At 35.4% G+C, this 19,208-nt stretch overlaps 1 protein-coding gene across 1 annotated transcript in view; it reads right to left on the reverse strand.

The window, feature by feature from the left end:
* Nrg1 (neuregulin 1) overlaps positions 1-19,208 on the reverse strand; it is a 1,005,384-nt gene that overhangs the window by 162,317 nt on the left and 823,859 nt on the right. The window contains 1 exon segment of the mRNA XM_047549469.1: positions 2,321-2,498. Within this exon segment, the coding sequence (XP_047405425.1) occupies positions 2,321-2,498 (178 nt within the window).

Below are 19,208 nucleotides of genomic sequence, written 5' to 3' on the forward strand. Positions count from 1 at the left end.
AATGGGATTTTCTTATTATGTAGACAGTGTTCTAAGTCGTCTGTACCTATAAAATCAATACAAAAATGCTTTTCTGAATACTAGTGATTCTTTTATGTTAACCAAGTCATGTAACAAATAACCTCTTTGTATTCACATGTCCTTCCAAAAGCATATTCACATCAGTTCACTTTTTCTTTATCTCTGTTTTTCTTAGCCTTATTACCCAACTTCATTTGCCTCTATCCCACAATCATCACAATGAATATCTGCAGTCTTCAGAAGCTTGCTCCTTCAGCCTAGATCAACCTCTTCTCCCTCCCTCCTCCCCAGTTTTAACTGTGTTTCAGCCCCTCATCTGGAATTTCTGTTTTATACAAGACTGAACTAGAAAAACCTTTAGTTTTTCTACAATTTTATGGCTGCCTGGCCATTGCAATAATGCACTATACCTCTTCAATTCCTCTACATCCCTGGCATAAAGTCTTTCATAGGCATTTAAATATTACTGACATCATTTTACAGCCTCAGGGCAATAAATGAGATATTATGATTCATATGTAAATAAACTTATTTTCTTACTAATCTAATTGATGGAAAACCAAATACCAAAATCTATTTAACCCAGTACCTACAAGTATTTTTTGTCTTGTGAACCTTCTCCTTAAGAATCAGCCATATCTTTTCAAATCATGCACTCTATCTACTCCTCCTCATATACACACAAGGACAGTCTCCAATTTTAAACAAGGAAGGTAGCGCTAAAGAATTCGAGTAGACGCATGTTCTAACTGAGGTGTCTATAGTTGTGTGATTTGAAGCAAAATACTTTCTGACTTTCAATTCCCTAATCTGTAAAATTAAAGTCATTATGTGCTAATCGTACAACTGCTATATCTTGAAATGTTAAGAGTAAGATTATATAAAAAAGCACCATCTCTCCTCACAGAATTATATTTTGTATCTCTGAAGTAACACCTGCTGCAGAAAGTGATACCCACCCTTTCTCTCACTGTTATACTTTCACATCAACGAGATCTTGCTGGCAGAACCAATAACAAGAGTAAGTAATGTAGATAATTAAACCATGGGAACTAGGAAAATTCCCTAATTATAGTTATCAGAGTTCTTAAACTCTTTGATAAGATTCAATTAAATTCATATTATAATCACTTTGTTCTCACTTGCTCATGAATGTGTGACAACATTTTGATAAATCAAAGGAGAGGAGACCCTTATGCCTTTGCTTCTGTTACCACACCTAGTGTTTCACTGGAATCCTCTGAGGTGTAAGTGAAGAAAACAACTCTGTGGCTCAGAACCACTATTAAATGGGTCACCCTGATTGAAGAACTGTTTAGAAGCAAAAACCCAACATACTTATCTCTCCCCTAATTTCAAAACATAGTTTGATTCTAGAGGAAACAATTCTTAAATAAGGCAATACAATAAAATGAAGAATTCAGGAATAATAAAGGAGTTGGCCCCAGTGGTGCACACCTGTAATCCCAGTGGCTCAGGAGGCTGAGTCAGGAGGATTTCAAGTTCAAAGCCAACCTAAGCAATTTAGCAAGGCCCTAAGCAATTTAGCAAGACCCTGTATCTAAATAAATATAAAAAGGACTGGGATATTGATCAGTGGTTAAGCACCCCTGGGTTCAATCTCCAGTATAAAAAGAAATAAATAAAAAAAGGAGCTCAATTTAAAGGAGCATCATTTTGGAGCAGATATAGAATACATTTATTAAATTTTCACAGGAATAAGATGGAGCCCTTCCAAATATGGATGTCCTCAAAAATACAGGGAAATGCAAGAGTCTTGCTAACCAAGAAAAGCACTATAATGGTCATGTAGTTTAATAGGATGGTTGATTAAAAAATCCTAACCAGATACAATTACATGTATTAATCCCTTCCTTGACAGTCCAAATTCAACTGACTACACCCCAACACTCTCCCTAAATCTAGGTAATTATTGAGTTTTATAAAGAAGTTGGGATTTTATTGTGTAAGGCACTGTTACTCTAAAGAGTATTTGTCTTATTTTAAAGAAATTAGATTTTAGAACTATCACTATTACAGCAGCTGCCCATAAAGCTATCTTTTTTCTTGCTTTTCATTTACCCCCACTTCCTATAGTTTTTTTCCATTCATCTTTTCCTTTCTTCATTCAAAAGTTGTAAAACTCAGAAACTCCACTTTCCCACATGATATCATAATTTCTTGTCACTATATAATGAATGATCTTTTTTGATAGTAAAGGTATTTATTAGGATCTAAGTTTCTTTTTTATCATCCTATTGCTAGAGGTAGACTCTGTTATTATTTGTATTATACTTACCCAGGCTTCTTTTGTATCTTGATGTTTTGTGGTTTGTTTTTGCGGTTTAACTCATTCCCATTCTTGAACCATTTGAACTTAAGAGAGGAGTATTCAGAACTGGTTTCACAACGAAGCACTAGTTTGGAGCCTGCAACTGACTCTTGGCTTTTCATCTCTTTCAGTCGGGGAGGCAAGGCTGAAACAGAAAAGAAAAAAATTATGATCACCAGGCAATCTTTTAAAGAGAAACATTAATTTTGAGTGAGCCTGATCAAGTCACTATTCCCAAAGGTCTTACTAAGAGAAACAAAAATTGAAAAATGGGTGAGTGAAAACAGATTTCAACTTGTAGGAAAAAGGTGAAATGTCCAAATAAAAGATACTCAGGAAAGAGAAAGTGAAAGAAATGGAATTATAAACTTATAAATTTATTTCTAAAAAAAAAATCCAGATAGTTAACTTTCTCAAGCTTTACATTCTGATACCATTTAGAATCCTTAATGTTTCCGGTTGTGGTGGCACACACTTGTAATCCCAGCTACTTGGAAGGCTGAGGTAGGAGTATTTCAAGTTCAAGGTCAACCTAGGAAACTTAGGGAGCCACAGAACCACTCCACCCAGAAAAAAAGAAAATTGAAAAGGTCTGAGGATGAGGATGTAGCTCACTGGTAAGGTGCCCCTGGTTTCAATCCCTAGCATGGGAATGGTGAGCAAGAAACGGAGGTCCTAAGCATTGGTAATTTCAAAGAATAAAGCATGTACTAAAGAAGAACATGGAACTTGGCATGATTTTCAAAGCACTTTCACATCCCCAGTCATAATTTACCACAGTTCTTTTAACAGATACAGGACATATCATACCCACTTTTTAAATTGGAAAGTTTGATTTCAGAGATCAGTATAAGTGACTGACTTATCCATGGCCATAAAATTCTTGGCTACTTGGGCTTATTTCACTAACCATCAGAGGTAGCCACAAAAAAAAAAGAAGAAGAAGAAGAAAGGAAGGAAGGAAGAGAGGAAGAAAGAAAGGAAAAAAGGAAGGAAGGAAAAAGGAAGGAAGGAAGGAAGGAAAAAAGAAAGAAAAAAGAAAATTCATAACCACAAAATCAATTCCTTTCTTCAATAGAGAAATCCTTTAGCCATATTGCTCTCCTATTGAACCTGGCAATAACTATCTCAAAAACGATGAATACCATTCCAGATGACCACTATGATTCTGCCAAATGGTTGGTTTGACTGGATTTAGCATCTTCTCAATAGAAATTGCAAATACCTAAATTGTGCAGTAACTTATAAAACACTTTACATTAAACAAGTCTATGCAATTCTTATTTATGCAAAAATGTTTAAAACATATTACCTAGGGAAATGTTTAGGACACAATGTTATAATATCTGAGGTTTGTTTCAAAATACTATGTGGTGGGGAATGACTAGGAATAAATAAGAAACAAAACTACCAAAAGTTGATAATTGTGGAATATGAGCAATAAGTATGTGGAGGTTTGATATATAATTCTGTATGATATATGTGATTTTTTCATAATAAAATTATTTTAAAAATAAAACTGCAGATGAATGGATTTTCCTCTGATTACAGAGTTTCACTTACTAATCAACATCACAGAAACTGAGAGCTCAACAACTCTCAGTTTCCGCTGAGTCTTAGAAAAGTCAACTACAAAGTCTACTTTTGATCCAGTTCAGAAATTAGCAGGAAATCCCAGAAAATAAACCCAGGTAAATGAGACTGTACCACACTGATTCAGTGGATAATTACTCACTGGGTAAGGACCAAGACTCCAAGGACAGCAATCAAAGCCACCTTAGGCATGAACAGGAAATGGAATATCTTGCCTACTCAGGGTATTTGTTTTTCTATAACTCTGCTCTTACCAAGCAACCCCCAAAATGTCAGGAATGAGCGAGCACAGGAGTTATAGCAAAAAAAATTGAACATAGTGACTTCTTAACAGTACTCCTTCAATTACATATCGCCCTTCTTATTTACTTGGGGACTGAGAGACAAGGTGGAAAAGCAGGTATTTACTGTGGCAGGCACAGTGGCACCTTATAGAAAACTTATTTCATCTGGTTTAGCTTTTGATGCCTGATGATTACATCTAGGTTGGGTTTTTTTTTTTTTTTTTTGGAAAATGTAAAGTAAGATTTACTTTCTGAACAGAATTCATAAAAATCTTTTTAAATGTGGTTCGTGACTCTATCTTGGCGGTTTTTGTTTTGTTTTGTTTATAAGAAACTGAATTCTCATCTATCTGGAATAGTGCTCATGTATGCCAGAGCTAAATGACACCAACAAAACTGATTTGTATATATTAAGAAAAATAAATTGCCTCATTTTATGTATGGACTCAAAAAAATAGCTTGAGCTTTTCCACTGGATTTTACATTTAACTTGAAACAGAACCAAAATTCTCAAGGTTTATTTCCTTGCCTCTAAGCAAAATGCCCTAAACACAGTATTTCAATTATCCTTGAATCTCAATGAACACATGTTCCTTTATCCACCACTCATACCTTTGCTTATCAATATCTGAACATAAACCTACTAGACTTAGTTTTTCTCTGGTTTGTATAAACATTTCATCAGAGAATCAGTTTGCATATCCTCCCTTTATCTCATTCCCTCCTTTCTCCACATTTGCTCCCCTCTCCTTTCCTTTTCCCTCCTCTCTTCGTTCATTCATTTCTTAATTCTCTATTAAGAATCTTGGTTCAAACATGAGGGAACAATCAGACAAATTCAAATTGAGGGATATTCCACAAAAGTGGTCTAAACTTTAAAACTGTCAGGTCATGAATGACTAGAGATGGTGGGACTGACCTAGATTAAAGGAAATAGAAGAGACAAGACAAATAAATGTAATGTGCAGCTATTGATTGTATCCTGCTTTAGGGGTAATGGCTATGAAGGACATTATTGGGACTAGTAGGGAAATCTAAATAAAAAATATTGTATTAAAAGTCAACTTCTCAAGTGTGACCACTGCATATGTTATATAGAAGAATCTCCTTGTTTGTTAGGAGACACCTGCTGAAAAATTAAGGGGTGAAATGTTATGGATGTATTCAGCTAAACTTCTGATGACTTAGAAATAGGAAATACATGCAAACATATACACAAAACACACCCACAGAAAAAGGAATAAAAGGAGCTTTGGTTTCTCTTTGTTTTCCTGCCTTTCTCATCTGGTCTTCTGTTAAATAAAAGGCTTAGTTAGGCTTTCCTTGGTTTTATTTGGGGTTTTTGTTATCTGTTTTGTGGAGGTTTGGGGTTTTTTTTTTTTTGTTTGTTTGTTTGGTTTTGCTTTATTGTTGTTGTTGTGTTTTTGTTTGTTTGTTTGTTTTTTGCAGTGCTGGGAATCAAACCCAAGGCTTTATACTTGCTAGGTAAGCACTCTATCACTGAACTATAACTCCAGTCTTTATTAAGTACTTTTAAAATCTTGATTAAGTTTGCAACCATGAAGGAAGTTCTTGCAAGTATTTGGGTTATAATTTACAACTTAATTAATTAATTAATAGCAACCATGCAAATTCATTGCAGCTGTTTAATTCTATGAGCAATGGTGCACTGAAATCCTCATGTGGTTCAACTTCATAATCATGACTTTGGGGCTCTAAACTCATCAGGTCCTTTGGACCAATTGTTCATCTGGCAGGTCAATACCTAGCCTTTACTTTGGGGGTTCATATACAAAGAATCCCCAGAGAGGACATCCTTTCCTTAAAAAATGATCTTCAAAGAATTGAGAAAGAGACCTTCAGGTAAGGTCTGAGCTAATAAATCCCTATTCTTCAAGTTGATCCTAATGGAGAAATGTTTCTTGATGGTTGAGGTTCAGATACGTCTCTAAAGACTAGCCTAAGTTACCCTCTCTTGCACAGTTCCAAATCCATAGCAGGGAAAGCTTCCAGGTACTCTTTGGCCTTGTGTCCTTGAAAGTGTGTAAGTCTGTAACAACATTCCTTCTGTGTCCTCTGTGACACAGGGTAACATCTATGACATGAGGATATTGAGTATGTCGGGGATCAGTTCTTGTAAAGAGCGCAAAATCCTCCATAGCATAAATGGAGAAACAAATCTGCATACCACCAATGGAGCCCCATGACTAAATTCTTGACCTGTGGATGTTCTGCTGTCAGTAATACCTGCTAGAGAAGTACCATACCCAATTCTTCACTCACTTCTGACAGAGCCCAACTCGTATCCAGGAGAACTGGCAACAATATAAACTCTGCCTTGTCTTCTTGAATTGCCACACTACTGAAATAGCCCTAAATATTTCACAGGTTCTTCCAGAAAATGCAAACTAATACTTGAACTGGGATGGCTTTATGATTTTTTCTCATCTATCCTTAAGGAGATAAATTTTAATATAGTAAGTATTTTTTTGGTCAGAGATTATAAAAAAAAATTGTCAATCGAATACAGTTTAAACACGTGCATGTTTCTCAGACAGGGATTTTTTGCATGATATTACCTCATTAATTCAACTTTAAAAAACTATTCCACCAAGTACTTTCTTTATACACAGTTATAACTTCATAAGCCCAGGAATGGCTGCTAAACTTGGAGACCATATTTTAGACTGAGTACTTAAATTTTGAAACAAAATATTTTTTTCTTGTCCTTCAATTCTTATTCTAAATGATCTGTCAATTTAAAGTTGGGTGAGAGGAACTCAATGTTAAGTTTATGCTCAAATACCAGGAAGTGTTCAGAAAATCTTAGGCATGATTTAATTGTATTTGGTTTACCAAAGTTCACAATTTTCCTTCCAATGTGTTTCTAGGGAGGCAGTATTTCCACACCATGAAACAATTTAATGATAGAGCAAATTTTAAGTAGAGTCTGGCTAAATTTATTTCAAACGTTCTATATGTTAATATGACATGTCCACACCCTTAGAAACGCATTAACAGAGACTGACAGTCAATCACAAGAAAGGAGTCTTTCAAAATAAACTCAGAACCACCAGAACAATACCACACATTTTACAGGTGCTTCTTTTTAACATGTCTTTTTACAGGCTTTAAGTGTTATAAAGAGTATTTAAAAATCGCAAGATACAGTTCTGATTCTAACTCAGCACAAGTAGGTATAATAAGTATATTTAAACAGTCTACTTCTGCACTCCTACTTTTCATATTTCAAAAGTTACACAATGTAGAAAAATTGTGGTATTAATCCAAAGATATTGATTTTACATTCTGACATCATAATACCTAAGGCAATATGGTCATTTCTTTTAATAACTTAATTGGTAAATAAATATTTGTAATAAATACAAAATGAATTTGTAAAAAAGGAAATTATTCAGTTAAGTCATCTTATTTTGATCATTTCCTGTGCAATTATGTTCCAAATATATTCAGTGTGGCTTTATCAAATATTGTACTGTACTATTAAAAACAGGAAACAAATTTTAGCATGTTTATGCTACCGAGATAAGCTGATAACATGTGACACTAGATAAGTTGTTATTTCTGTTCTCTGAAGGATCTAACAATGCAAAGTTAGCTCATATCATTATTCTCCATGTTTGTGCAGTTAATCTGAAGAGTCTCAACACATTGAACAAATTAAACAGGAAACCTGCAAAATATTATCAAATAACAGTGAGCTTTCAGCATGATCCCAGGGAAGTCCTCCCTGCATAAAACCTTTCTTTAAAAAGCCTGCCACTAGATCTAATAGTGAAAACTGGAGACTGACAATCATATGAGTTAAGAAGGCAGCATGAATATCATTACCAGTCCTCTATGCAGGTTGTCCTTTCTGGAAGAGTCATATTAGAGGTAAATAAATTACTAAAGAAAGTCTCTAAAACTCCTTCACGGATCATATTTCTCCCTCAATGCACTATCTCATGGAGAAGATTACGGTCACGCAGAGTGGATAAAGTTTATGCTTCACCATCTGCTCTTCTCTGAGCTGTGCTCACAAATCTGTCTATAAAAAGGAACATGTCTCTTATCAGATTAAAATGTGTAAATACAGTCATGTAAAAGACAGCAAAATCTCCTGACAACAGTATTTCAAAATACACCTAGGTTTTGGTTTTGGGATTTTGTTTTGTTTTTGTTTGTTCATTTTTAGATTGGTACCCAGGATTGAACCCAGGGGTGCTTCACTACTGAGCCATATCCCCAGTCCTTTTTATGTTTTATTTTGAGACAGGGTCTCCCTAAGTTAATTAGGGTCTCACTAAATTACTGAGGCTGGCCTCAAACTTGCAGTCCTCCTGCTTTAGCCTCCCAAGGTGCTGGGATTATAGGGGAACACAACCACACCAGGCTACACCTAGGTTTTAATCCCCTGTTCCAAATGCATTGGGTGATGCTGAGTTACATTAACAATCAACCAACAAGGTAACTGTCACACAGTAACACCACATATAGTGACACTGTGTTCATACTTCCCCATGCTCCAGATGAATCATGCTTCAGATAGAATGTCCTAATTCAGGTTAACAAGAGTGTCCTATGAGATGAACTAGTATGGTAATATGTCCCTGTGTATTCGGAAAAGATACTTTGAGAATGGGATAAACATGTGAGTGCCTTCACTTGAAAGAAAGTCACTGTAAAATTCCATTGTTTGCCATGAAATATTCTCAATCTGACTCTGTATATCATTGTCAGTCAACTATATCTCACCAGTAAACACAATGGGAAAGGGCTTCAAACTAGTTCAAATACCATTTTGGCAATTACCTATCCAGTTCATACAATGTGATGATGTGTACAGAAAATATTGAATTATCCCCATTATGAGCACACTAACCCTCACAACACATGCAGAGAACATGTCATTATATAACATAAAACAATTGAAAAACTGCAGCAGTATTTCAGCATTTGACTTCTAATATTCAAGATGGTAATACTGCTACAGTCAGAACGGGTTTCTTACTTTGATTCTTAAACATATCATTTTCCTTTGGGGGAATTTTGACACACAGATGTCCTCCAAGTTTCACTTCTCACAGTTTACTGTTACAAGTTAGCTCAACCAGTATGATTCTTTTAGCTGCTCCACTTGAGGGCATGCATAACTATCAACCCAGTGAAAAATCATGCTTATTCTAAAGTCAGATAAAATGAATAATCATATTCTACATGGGAATACCACATCCAACAAACTGTATTTAAAAAGCACATGTATGAGAGGAGAATTATTTAAGGACGTTATCCTACCAATCAGATGAGGGTAGGAACCATTAGTAGAAGGTGGTCACAGTCCCCATTCAGAAGCTTGGGTTGTTGGTGGTGGTGTTAGTCTGATTTGATTGACATTATATTCAAACATTCCAATTTCTAAATGCATTAGATGAAAGATAGTAGATAGGATCCCAGAACCAGTCTCAAACTGACCCCAGTCCTGCTTCCTCCAATCTCATTTATTTCACTTTATCTCAGAGTCTGTGGTCAGGTTACTCTTGCATACTGTAAAAGTAGCACACACATTTTCACATGACCTCTGCCTTCAAGTCCAAGCAGCTCCTCTAATAAAGGACCCCAGTCTACAGGGTTATAGTTTGCTCCCTTATCTCTTAGCATGCTTTGTCATCATTATACATTCATAAATTTGTCATTTGCGTTGAATTCCCTTTCTTTGGCAACAGTTCTAGTCTATGTGCCATACAAGGTGGATAATCTTTATTTCCATTTACTGGTGAGGAAGTGGGAGCTTATTCTGGAACCTGTGCAGTGTCAGGAGTCAAACAAGCTGCAGAATCAGGTCTTAGATTTAGGACATTATACCATGGTGCCTCTACCCTGTTTGAGGTAGAGGCAGAAAAAGGGAAGAAGAACTCTAGAATAAGAATCTAGGAAAGATCATATCACAGACACTATGGTAATTTTTTTACTCTTATAATGAGCTATATAAATCAGTTCACCTCTTCACATAAGGCTGCAAGAGATTTACAACACAGTAAAATTCTACAAGAGCAAATGAGTACAGATTTATTAGGTAAGAACATTTTTCACCCTGAAAATTAATATGATGCTTATTGAAATTATCAATTCTTTTCTATACAGTTCTGCAGTTTTTCCCAATATTTCACAGTTGAGGGGTAAAGGCAAAAATCACAATATTATTATTATTAACAATAATGTTCTCAAAGCCTATGAAATTAAAATAAAATAAGGTTTCCTTAGTACTTTCAATAATAAACCCCTATAAAATAATAGTAGCTAATACTATTTGCCAGACGGTGCTTTAAAAGTGTTATGTTCAATAACTCTTCTAAGTTTTATAACAAGTCCAGGACATATGCATCACTATCATAATTCCCAATTTACAGATGAAGAAACAGAAATAGAACTTCCCTATAGGCACACTGCCAGCATTGTAGAGCCAGTATACAGACACACACAGGAGTCTGACCCCAGAGCCCTTGACTTTAATTGCCAGGCAATAAACTGAGTTCTCCACTATTTTATAGTTTTGTAGTTGAAACGTGCTCAAGATTTAACTTACTGATTATCAATAGTGACCATATTTTCCTAAAAAAACTTGAGACCCACCACATACCAGTTCACTTCTGCATTTATCCCAAATGCAAAAGAGTCTGGGAAAGAAAGCAGATATGCAAAATTACTAAATTTACTGAGTTACTTTGATGATTATGGGGAAATAAAACAAGACAGAGTACTTGAAATTACACCAAAAAAAATTTCTTTTGAACTAGGTGGTTGTCATCTGTCATACATGCCAAATGCCACAAAGGTCAACTGTGCTGTGTCTCACTCTTGTGTTCACTGAAATGTGATAACCCCCATGTGAGGATACAGCAACAAAAGTGTCTTAACAGATTAATGTTATTCTTTCAAGGTGTAAAAGCAATACACCATGACAATGAATGCTGGGTAAATCAACGGCCCAGTTGCCAGCAGCTTGAAGGTAAGTGCTCAACAGACCTGTCTAATTAATGCTGTCGCCACAGCTGCCCTCAATTAGAAAAACATCTCACTCATGCACATAAAGAAGATGTCAGGCAAGCTTCACTTATGGCCATCAACTGCACAGGGTTAAAATGCATCCTGCACATATTCACATAATGGTTGGGTAGCAAATTTGATATTTTTCATTACTGAAAAGCAAGGGGTTTTTTTCCCCTATATGTTATATAGACCGGTGCCATATCACCTCCAAAATGTCAATTAAATAGAAAAATTGAGAATTACTCAGTAAAAATTTAATATATATTTATTTTCTTGTTATGAGAGTTTTCCTGTTCTGATGTATTTCTTGGTTAATACATTAGCATGACTTGGATGTGTTAATGTTTGCCTTTATAACCATTTTACTATATTAGCATGACTCTGAAGTGTTAATGTTTGTCTTCATAAGTATTTTCCTGTGTTCAAACCAGATGACATTTAATTAATTGATGTTACTAAAACACTCTTGTTTTCATTTGAAAAAAAGGAATTTATTTACATGTTCTAAACTGGATAAATGCCCAGGTAAGAGGATTTAGTACAGGGTAATTAGTTTTAAACCATGACAACCACATGAGAACTTTTAAGCAATGCATATAAATAAAATTCCTAAATGATCTATGGATATGAGTTTCCAATATCTATTTTCCATATAGCCATTTAAAACTTATTCCCCCTTGAGGAAGAAAAAATTTTAGCAGAGCTAAAATTGTGAAATAAATGTGTCCTTTCCAAACCTCTTAAATTTGTTTGTTAATGAGGCAGGGCCACGTTCCTGGTAATCATGACCTGATTTTTCCTTTTTGTCCACAGATAATTTATTAAACTGAATTAAGCTTAATGAACTGAATAATTTATTAAACCATATTAAATGTACATGCCAGGGTTGAAATGAGCCTTCTGTAATCACTGAGCCCTCCCGGATCAATGTTAAGTCTCTCTCTCTCTTCTGTTTATTACAGTTTAAGTAAACAATGTTGTATTCCTTCTTAAGCAGGGTCCAAGTCTGACTTTCTGAGGATCTTTAAAGCTTGGGTAGCTCTTTACTTTATTAGGTAGGTCTGTAGACAGCCTAACAATTGAATCCTTATCATTTTACTTCTATAACACAGGAAAAGCCCCAGGAGGGAAGTTCTTATCTTAGGATTCTCAGGGACATTAACTTGAAGAGGTGGAAAATAACCAGAGTCAGTTTAAACAGAAAGTTGTAATAAGAAAACTTGTGTAATATTATTGATCATCTAAAAACAATCTAATTTTGTGGCCAATAGAACATAACCAGAAGGCTGCTGAGTTTCCTGTGTAGTCCTCAGAAGCCAAACAATGATTAGAGGCAATGTAGTTTGATTTCATATAACACACAATAAGGAATCACAATAAGAGTTAGAATTTGTGGTTTCTCTTACATAAAAATAAATTCATTAAGGCATCTTTTTAAAGTGCAAGTGAGCTGGCTTCCCACACATTCTGAGATAACCACCTGGGTTCTCGGTTGCAATAAAGATTGATAAAAGGTTACCCAAAAGAAGCCAAAATAAAGTGTACTCGGAGCATCAACAGGTAGTTTTCTTTCTCTCCTCCACTAAAAATATCTGTAGTTCTGTTTTGTTTAGAAAGAAGGTTAATTTGACTCTTTGCTAACAGTCATGAATTTAAGTTACTAAATTCTCCACCTAACACCCTGCTCTTCTACCTCAGGCTTCTCAGTCTCCATCAATAGTAAGGATGAAGAGTAGCAGGAGGAGGACAGGGGTTGTGACTCAGTTGCAAGTTCTTGTGATTGTGTAGCATTCACCAGGCCCTGAGTTTTATCCCCACCCTCACCATACACAACAGAAATTCAGAAAACCTGAGTTAAGGCACCTAGTAGGTCTAGGAAACTTTGCAGTTGCAAAATTACAACTTCAATAATCTAGGTCATATAATGAGGGGAAATAGTATCTGCCTTATTTATTTCTATTCAGTAGTGAAAATCTAATAAAAAAAGGGGTAATGAAAGCACTTTGCATGTTTTTTTATAGTAGATATTATCAATGATGATATAACTGTCATGATCTTAAAGCATGAGAAAGTTAGGAAATATTAGGTGATATAAATCCAAATGGTGCAAACTTATATACTTAATACCTACAAAATTGCATACAGTGTGGTTATTCATCAGGACCAAAAAAAAAAAACAGCTGGAAACTATGAAGAAGGGTCACTAAAATATTCAGAGGGAAGGGAAGCCAGTATAAAGGAATAGACTAAACATTATAGAATCCTAAAGAGTGACAAAAGGAAGGCCAAGAATAGAAAGCAATGGGGTCTTTAAAGTCATGAAATCTCACAAAGGGTCAAATCATCTCTCAGATTTACAGAATACTCCAACTCATGGAAGACTCCTGAAGCATGAAACAAATAGTTTTAGAGAAAAAAAAAGATGAAGTTTTGCACAATAATTTGGAAATGCTCATTCTGGGAAGGCTACAGAGGAAAATGACTCAGGAAGCAGCATACACAAGAAAAACATGGGTTCTATAGCCAGTCAGGCAGGTTCAGGATCCAGTCCCAATTTTCCCACATAAAGCTCTGGCACTTGACCAAATTTTCACTCTATAGAAGCCTCACCCTCCTCCTCAGTAAAATGGGTTCACCTTACATGGGACAGAGTGAGAGAATTAGATGCTGTATCACCTGCTTTGAATGGGATACTGCCAAGTACATGATAAGCTCTCTATAAATAGCAGCTTTTTTTCCTTTTAATAGCAGATTCATATAGAATTATTTAGATTCATGAAGGGAATTAATCTTTCTTTAACTTATTTTAGTGAACATTAAAATATGGAGCGCTCACATGTAGTTTATTTGTGTTTTAATTTTGGTACCAAGGATTGAACCCAGCGGTGCTTCCTGTGGCTTCCCTGAGCCACATTCCCCAGCCCTTTTTATTTATCATTTTGAGACAGGATCTCACTAAGTTGCTTAGGGCCTCGCCAAGTTGCTGAGGTTGGCTTTGAACTTGCCATCCTCCTGCCTCAGTCTACCCAGTCACTGAGATTACAGGTGTGCACCACTGTGCCTGGCTATAGTTTGTTTAAAGCCACCTTCAGAGAATGCAACTTTCACCAACAGTGACCTAACCTGGTCTCATCCAGTTGGCATTTCTTATACTACTACTATCTAGACTACTGTTTACAAACCACTGTCAGACAAGATCTCTCAGTCTAAAAGGTGTACCAAAGATGATGAAATCTAGATAAGGCTCTACAGTTCAGCTAATAATATTATACTGATGTTAATCTCATAGTTTGATCAATGGATATAATAGGGTTATGTAACACTGAGGGAGCTGGCTGAGGATCTACGGGAACTCTATCCTCTATTTGCAACCTTTCTATAAACCTAAAATTATTTTCCCTAGAATTCCATAACACACTAGATTTATATAAAAACACATTAAATTTATCAGGATTATCACTACCCACATACTCATATGATATTAACTCCTTATATTGTCTGTTCTTAGCCAAACGCATTAGACTATTCTACAGTGACCTCTAAGACCTTCTTTTGGCATCCATCTAGTATCCACAAACAGGCTCATTCATATACATAACTGATTCATTCTCTTAGATATTTCTCAGTTTCCATTCATTACAAAATATTGTGCTTCTGTTATAGGATTACTAAGTTTCAGACATACAGAAATGAATATGATAAACAACATCTTTATTTTCCTAGAGCTTATATTCTGGTTAGGAAAGAACAGATGGAGAACCCATTAACTGATTACACTATAATATGACTTATAAAATAAATCCTTCATTTTTACATCGAAGGGCACTAGAAATTATTGAGGTAGCTATGTCTTTTCCACTTAATCATGCAATGCAACTTTTTTCTATTTAAATTGACTTTGAAAATTGATCACTAAATCTATATAAAACCAATTAATATTAAAAAGTTGGATAATGCTCAATTGATACTGTATTATTTTGAAAGTTTATCATTTATTTTCCATATTAAAATTATTATTTATTAGCTAGGACTTCTCTGCATAAATTATATTTCAATACTACATTTACTATGTTATAATTTTATCACTTTAGGGACAAATATAAATAGTGAATTATATTGGTTAAAAGTCAAATTCATGTTTTACTCTGCCATAGAGTAGTAGTTTGACTTTGGGTAAATTGTAAAAATTTTCTAAGCCTCTGTTTCCCAAAATGTAAAATGTGATACAACCTTATCTCATAGGATTGTCTAAAGAATTAAATAAGATATTGCCATTAAGGCATTAAGTAGTCTGTGTCTCATCTAAGCACTCAACACATGTTGATAGCTATTCTTATATCATAATATTCATTCCTGTGGCAAGCAGAATAATGGCTCCCAAAGATGTCTAAATCATTAATCCCCAGAACCTGTGAATATGCTACCTAGCCTGCAAAAGTGACTTTAAAGATATGCTTAAGGTTAAGGACCTTGAGCTGGGTAGATTATACCCTACTACGCAGGTGTACCAGTCTACTCTAGTGAACCAAAAAAGCAGATGGTCTCCCCTTAGTGTAGTCAAAAAGCCATCAGAGATACCACAGTACTGGTTTTGAGTCACAAGAGAGCCCTTTAGCCAAGGATCTCAGGCAGCTCTAGAACTGAATAAGGAAGTGGATTCTCTCTTAGAGCCTCCAGCAGCCTTGCTAACACCTTGATTTTAGCCCAGTGAGATTTATCTTGTAATTACAATGTATAGAAAGAAAAATAATAAATTTGTGTTGTTTTTAAGCCTCTAGGTTTATGATAATTTGTTATAGGAGCCATAGAATACTAATGCAGTTCCCAAAGAGAAATCACCTGTGTTGGCTTCCTAATATCAGCAAAACACTTAATCTCATGATATTACCCTAATCTATCAAAGCAGATGTACCACGGTGGGAGAGAATCACTAGCTGAGCATCATTTCTTTCTTATCTTCCCACCCAGAGTCCACCAAAGAAGCTCACCAAAAGGACTCTGAAGAACAGAGGGAAAAAAACACTATAAGTTCAGGAACTGAAATTTAACCCCATTGACCCCAACCACTTATGATCCACACAACTACTCTCTCTTTCTTTCTCTGGCCTCAGTTTCTTTTTCATAAAATGAAAAGGTCAGATCATCTCTTAGTGCTGTTAAACTCCAGAGTGAGTCATGAAGCTCTATTCTCCCTTTGTACATCGTGTTTCAGGAATTTATGAGCAGAGTCACTAACCTTATTTTTTATATTTAAACATGATTAATGAATACTAGCATAGCAATGGCAATAATACACCAAAAAATAAAAGGCTTTTAGAAAATTTTCTAATACTTTACAAAGGTTTGAGTTTCAGAAAACCAAACCTACATTATCAATAGGAATGTTCTTAAATTTGACAGTTAATATAACAAAGTAAATAATTTTCCAGTGACTATAAGTTGCAGTAATGTTTTTTTTTTTACTTTTTATTTTGGTTTTTGAAAAAAATATCATCACTTAAATTTAAATAAACAAAAATTTAAACAAAATCTTCAAATTTGAAGACTTTACAGATTAATATTACATTCACTTCTGAGGTGATATCTAAAGAAATCCCTCACAAATTTCCGATTAAATACTATTTCTAAAGAAAGTTATTTCTAGTATAACATTGGTATACCTAAAATATCTTACATAATACAAGGGAACATTATGGAATGGGATCAAAAGTGCTCAGCAAATCTGTTACAAAGAAGTGTGAGCAAATTCATCTATAATGGGGGAAATCACCCTGAAGTAACTTAAAGGCTACAGAAATAAGACACTTTGAACCTAGCCCAGACCGGCTGATAGAAAGGCCCTGGAGGTCATTCTTGAACAACTGCAGTGTCAGAATTTGAAAAAAAAAATTCTATCAGCAATGCAGTAAACCACTTTGATTTAACTATTGGAGAGGACCCATGAGAATTCCAGCTCTAAGAATTTCACCATGACAGTGACAAAAATGGAAGAGGAAATGAAATATTTACAGAGGATACAGGAGCACGCATATGTTCCTGTAAAGAGTGAGTCCTAAGTAGGGGCCTGATATCTGTGAATTAATGCTGAAAAGCAATAAGGGGCAAGCTTCGGCTGATTAAAGACACAGATGGTAATTCATGGAGTTCTTAGAAGAAAAGATGACAGTTCTACACATGTGTCTTTCTTCCTAAAAGTAGTGGCTGTTTTATTGGCTTCAAGAATCACTTTACTTTTCATAATGTCAAGCTATCTGGAAAAGTCAATGATGTAGTAGATGGTGCAGATATTTCCCCATTTCTACAAGAAGTGCTCTGACAGTGGAATGCACCAACCTAAAAGCAGAAAAGATGGTTAAAGTAGTTAATTCTGATCTCCCCTAAAATAGAAAGTTCTCAAAGTTCAAGGTCTGTGGGGGGAAAAAAAAGCTACAATTTGCAGTTCCACCAGCAATGTATGAGTGTGCCTTTTGCCCACATCCTCGCCAACACTTATTGTTGCTTATATTCTTGATAATTGCCATTCTGAGTAAAGTGAGATGAAATCTTAGAGTAATTTTGATTTGCATTTCTCTAATTGGTAGAGATGTTGAACATTTTTTCATATTGTGTTGATTAATTGTATATCTTCTTCCATGAAGGGTCTGTTCTGTTCCTTAACCCATTTATTGATTGGGTTATTTGTTGTTTTGGTGTTAAGTTTTTTGAGTTCTTCATATAGCCTGGAGATTAGAGATCTATCAGATGTGCATGGGGGAAAGATTTTCTTCCATTTTGTAGCCTCTCTCTTCACACTGATTTGTTTCCTTTACTGAGAGGAAGCTTTTTAATTTTAACCCACTCAATTTATGATTCTTTGAAACTGCTATATCACTCCTCAGTTTATACCCAAAGGACTTAAAATCAGCATACTACAGTGACACAGCCACATCAATGTTTGTAGCAGCTTAATTCACAATAGCTAAACTATGGAACCAACAGATGAATGGATAAAGAAAATGTGGATTATATACACAATGGAATATTACTCAGCCTTATAAAAGAATGAAATTATGGCATTTTCAGGCAAATGGATGGAGTTGGAAAATATCATGCTAAGCAAAATAAACCAATCCCAAAAAACCAAAGGCCAAATATTTTCTCTGATATGTGGATGCTGATCCATATTGGGTGGATGGGACTAGAAAAAAATGGAGGAACTTTGGATTGGGCAGAGAAGAGTGAAGGGAGGGGAGGCAGTATGGGGGCAGAAGTGATGGTGGAATGAGATGGACATTATTACCCTATGTACATGTATGATTGCACAAATTGTACATGACTGCATCATGTACAAAGAAATGAGAAGTTGTGCTCCATTTGTGTACAATGAGTTGAAAGGCAATCTGACATCATGTATAATTAGAACAAATTTTCTAAAAAAGCATCAGCCTCAAGGTTTAAGGGTACAAAAATATAACTAAATTGTTGAGCACAATTATCATTAGACCTTAGACTAGTATCTGAGTTACAGTTTTTATTAGAATCATAATCATTCTTTTGGGGCTCCAGGTACAGCTCCATAAGTTTTGAGTTCTTTTCACCTAACACCACCTTTCCCAGAATCCCCATTACATTTAGTGTGTGATTCTGCAAAATATGTTCCCCTCCCTGCAGAATGCAAACCTGGATTTGGGGTAGCTATGTCTAAAGGAAAACAGGGCTCTGCTAATGGTTTTGCAGATACAAATACTTTCTGAGCTCCAGAGGTTCTCAGACCTTTTGCTGCACATAGAAGTCACTTAGGCAAGTTTACCAAAGTGAATATGAAATACTCATGGACCCCATAAAAATTCAGATTTAGTAGCCTAAGAATCTGCTCTTCCAGGGCCAGCGTAAGGGCTGGGGGGTGTGACTTGGTGGTACAGTGCTCGCCTAGCATATGCAAGGCTCTG

Source organism: Sciurus carolinensis, chromosome 4, assembly GCF_902686445.1.
Source record: "Sciurus carolinensis chromosome 4, mSciCar1.2, whole genome shotgun sequence".
Taxonomy (NCBI): domain Eukaryota; kingdom Metazoa; phylum Chordata; class Mammalia; order Rodentia; family Sciuridae; genus Sciurus; species Sciurus carolinensis.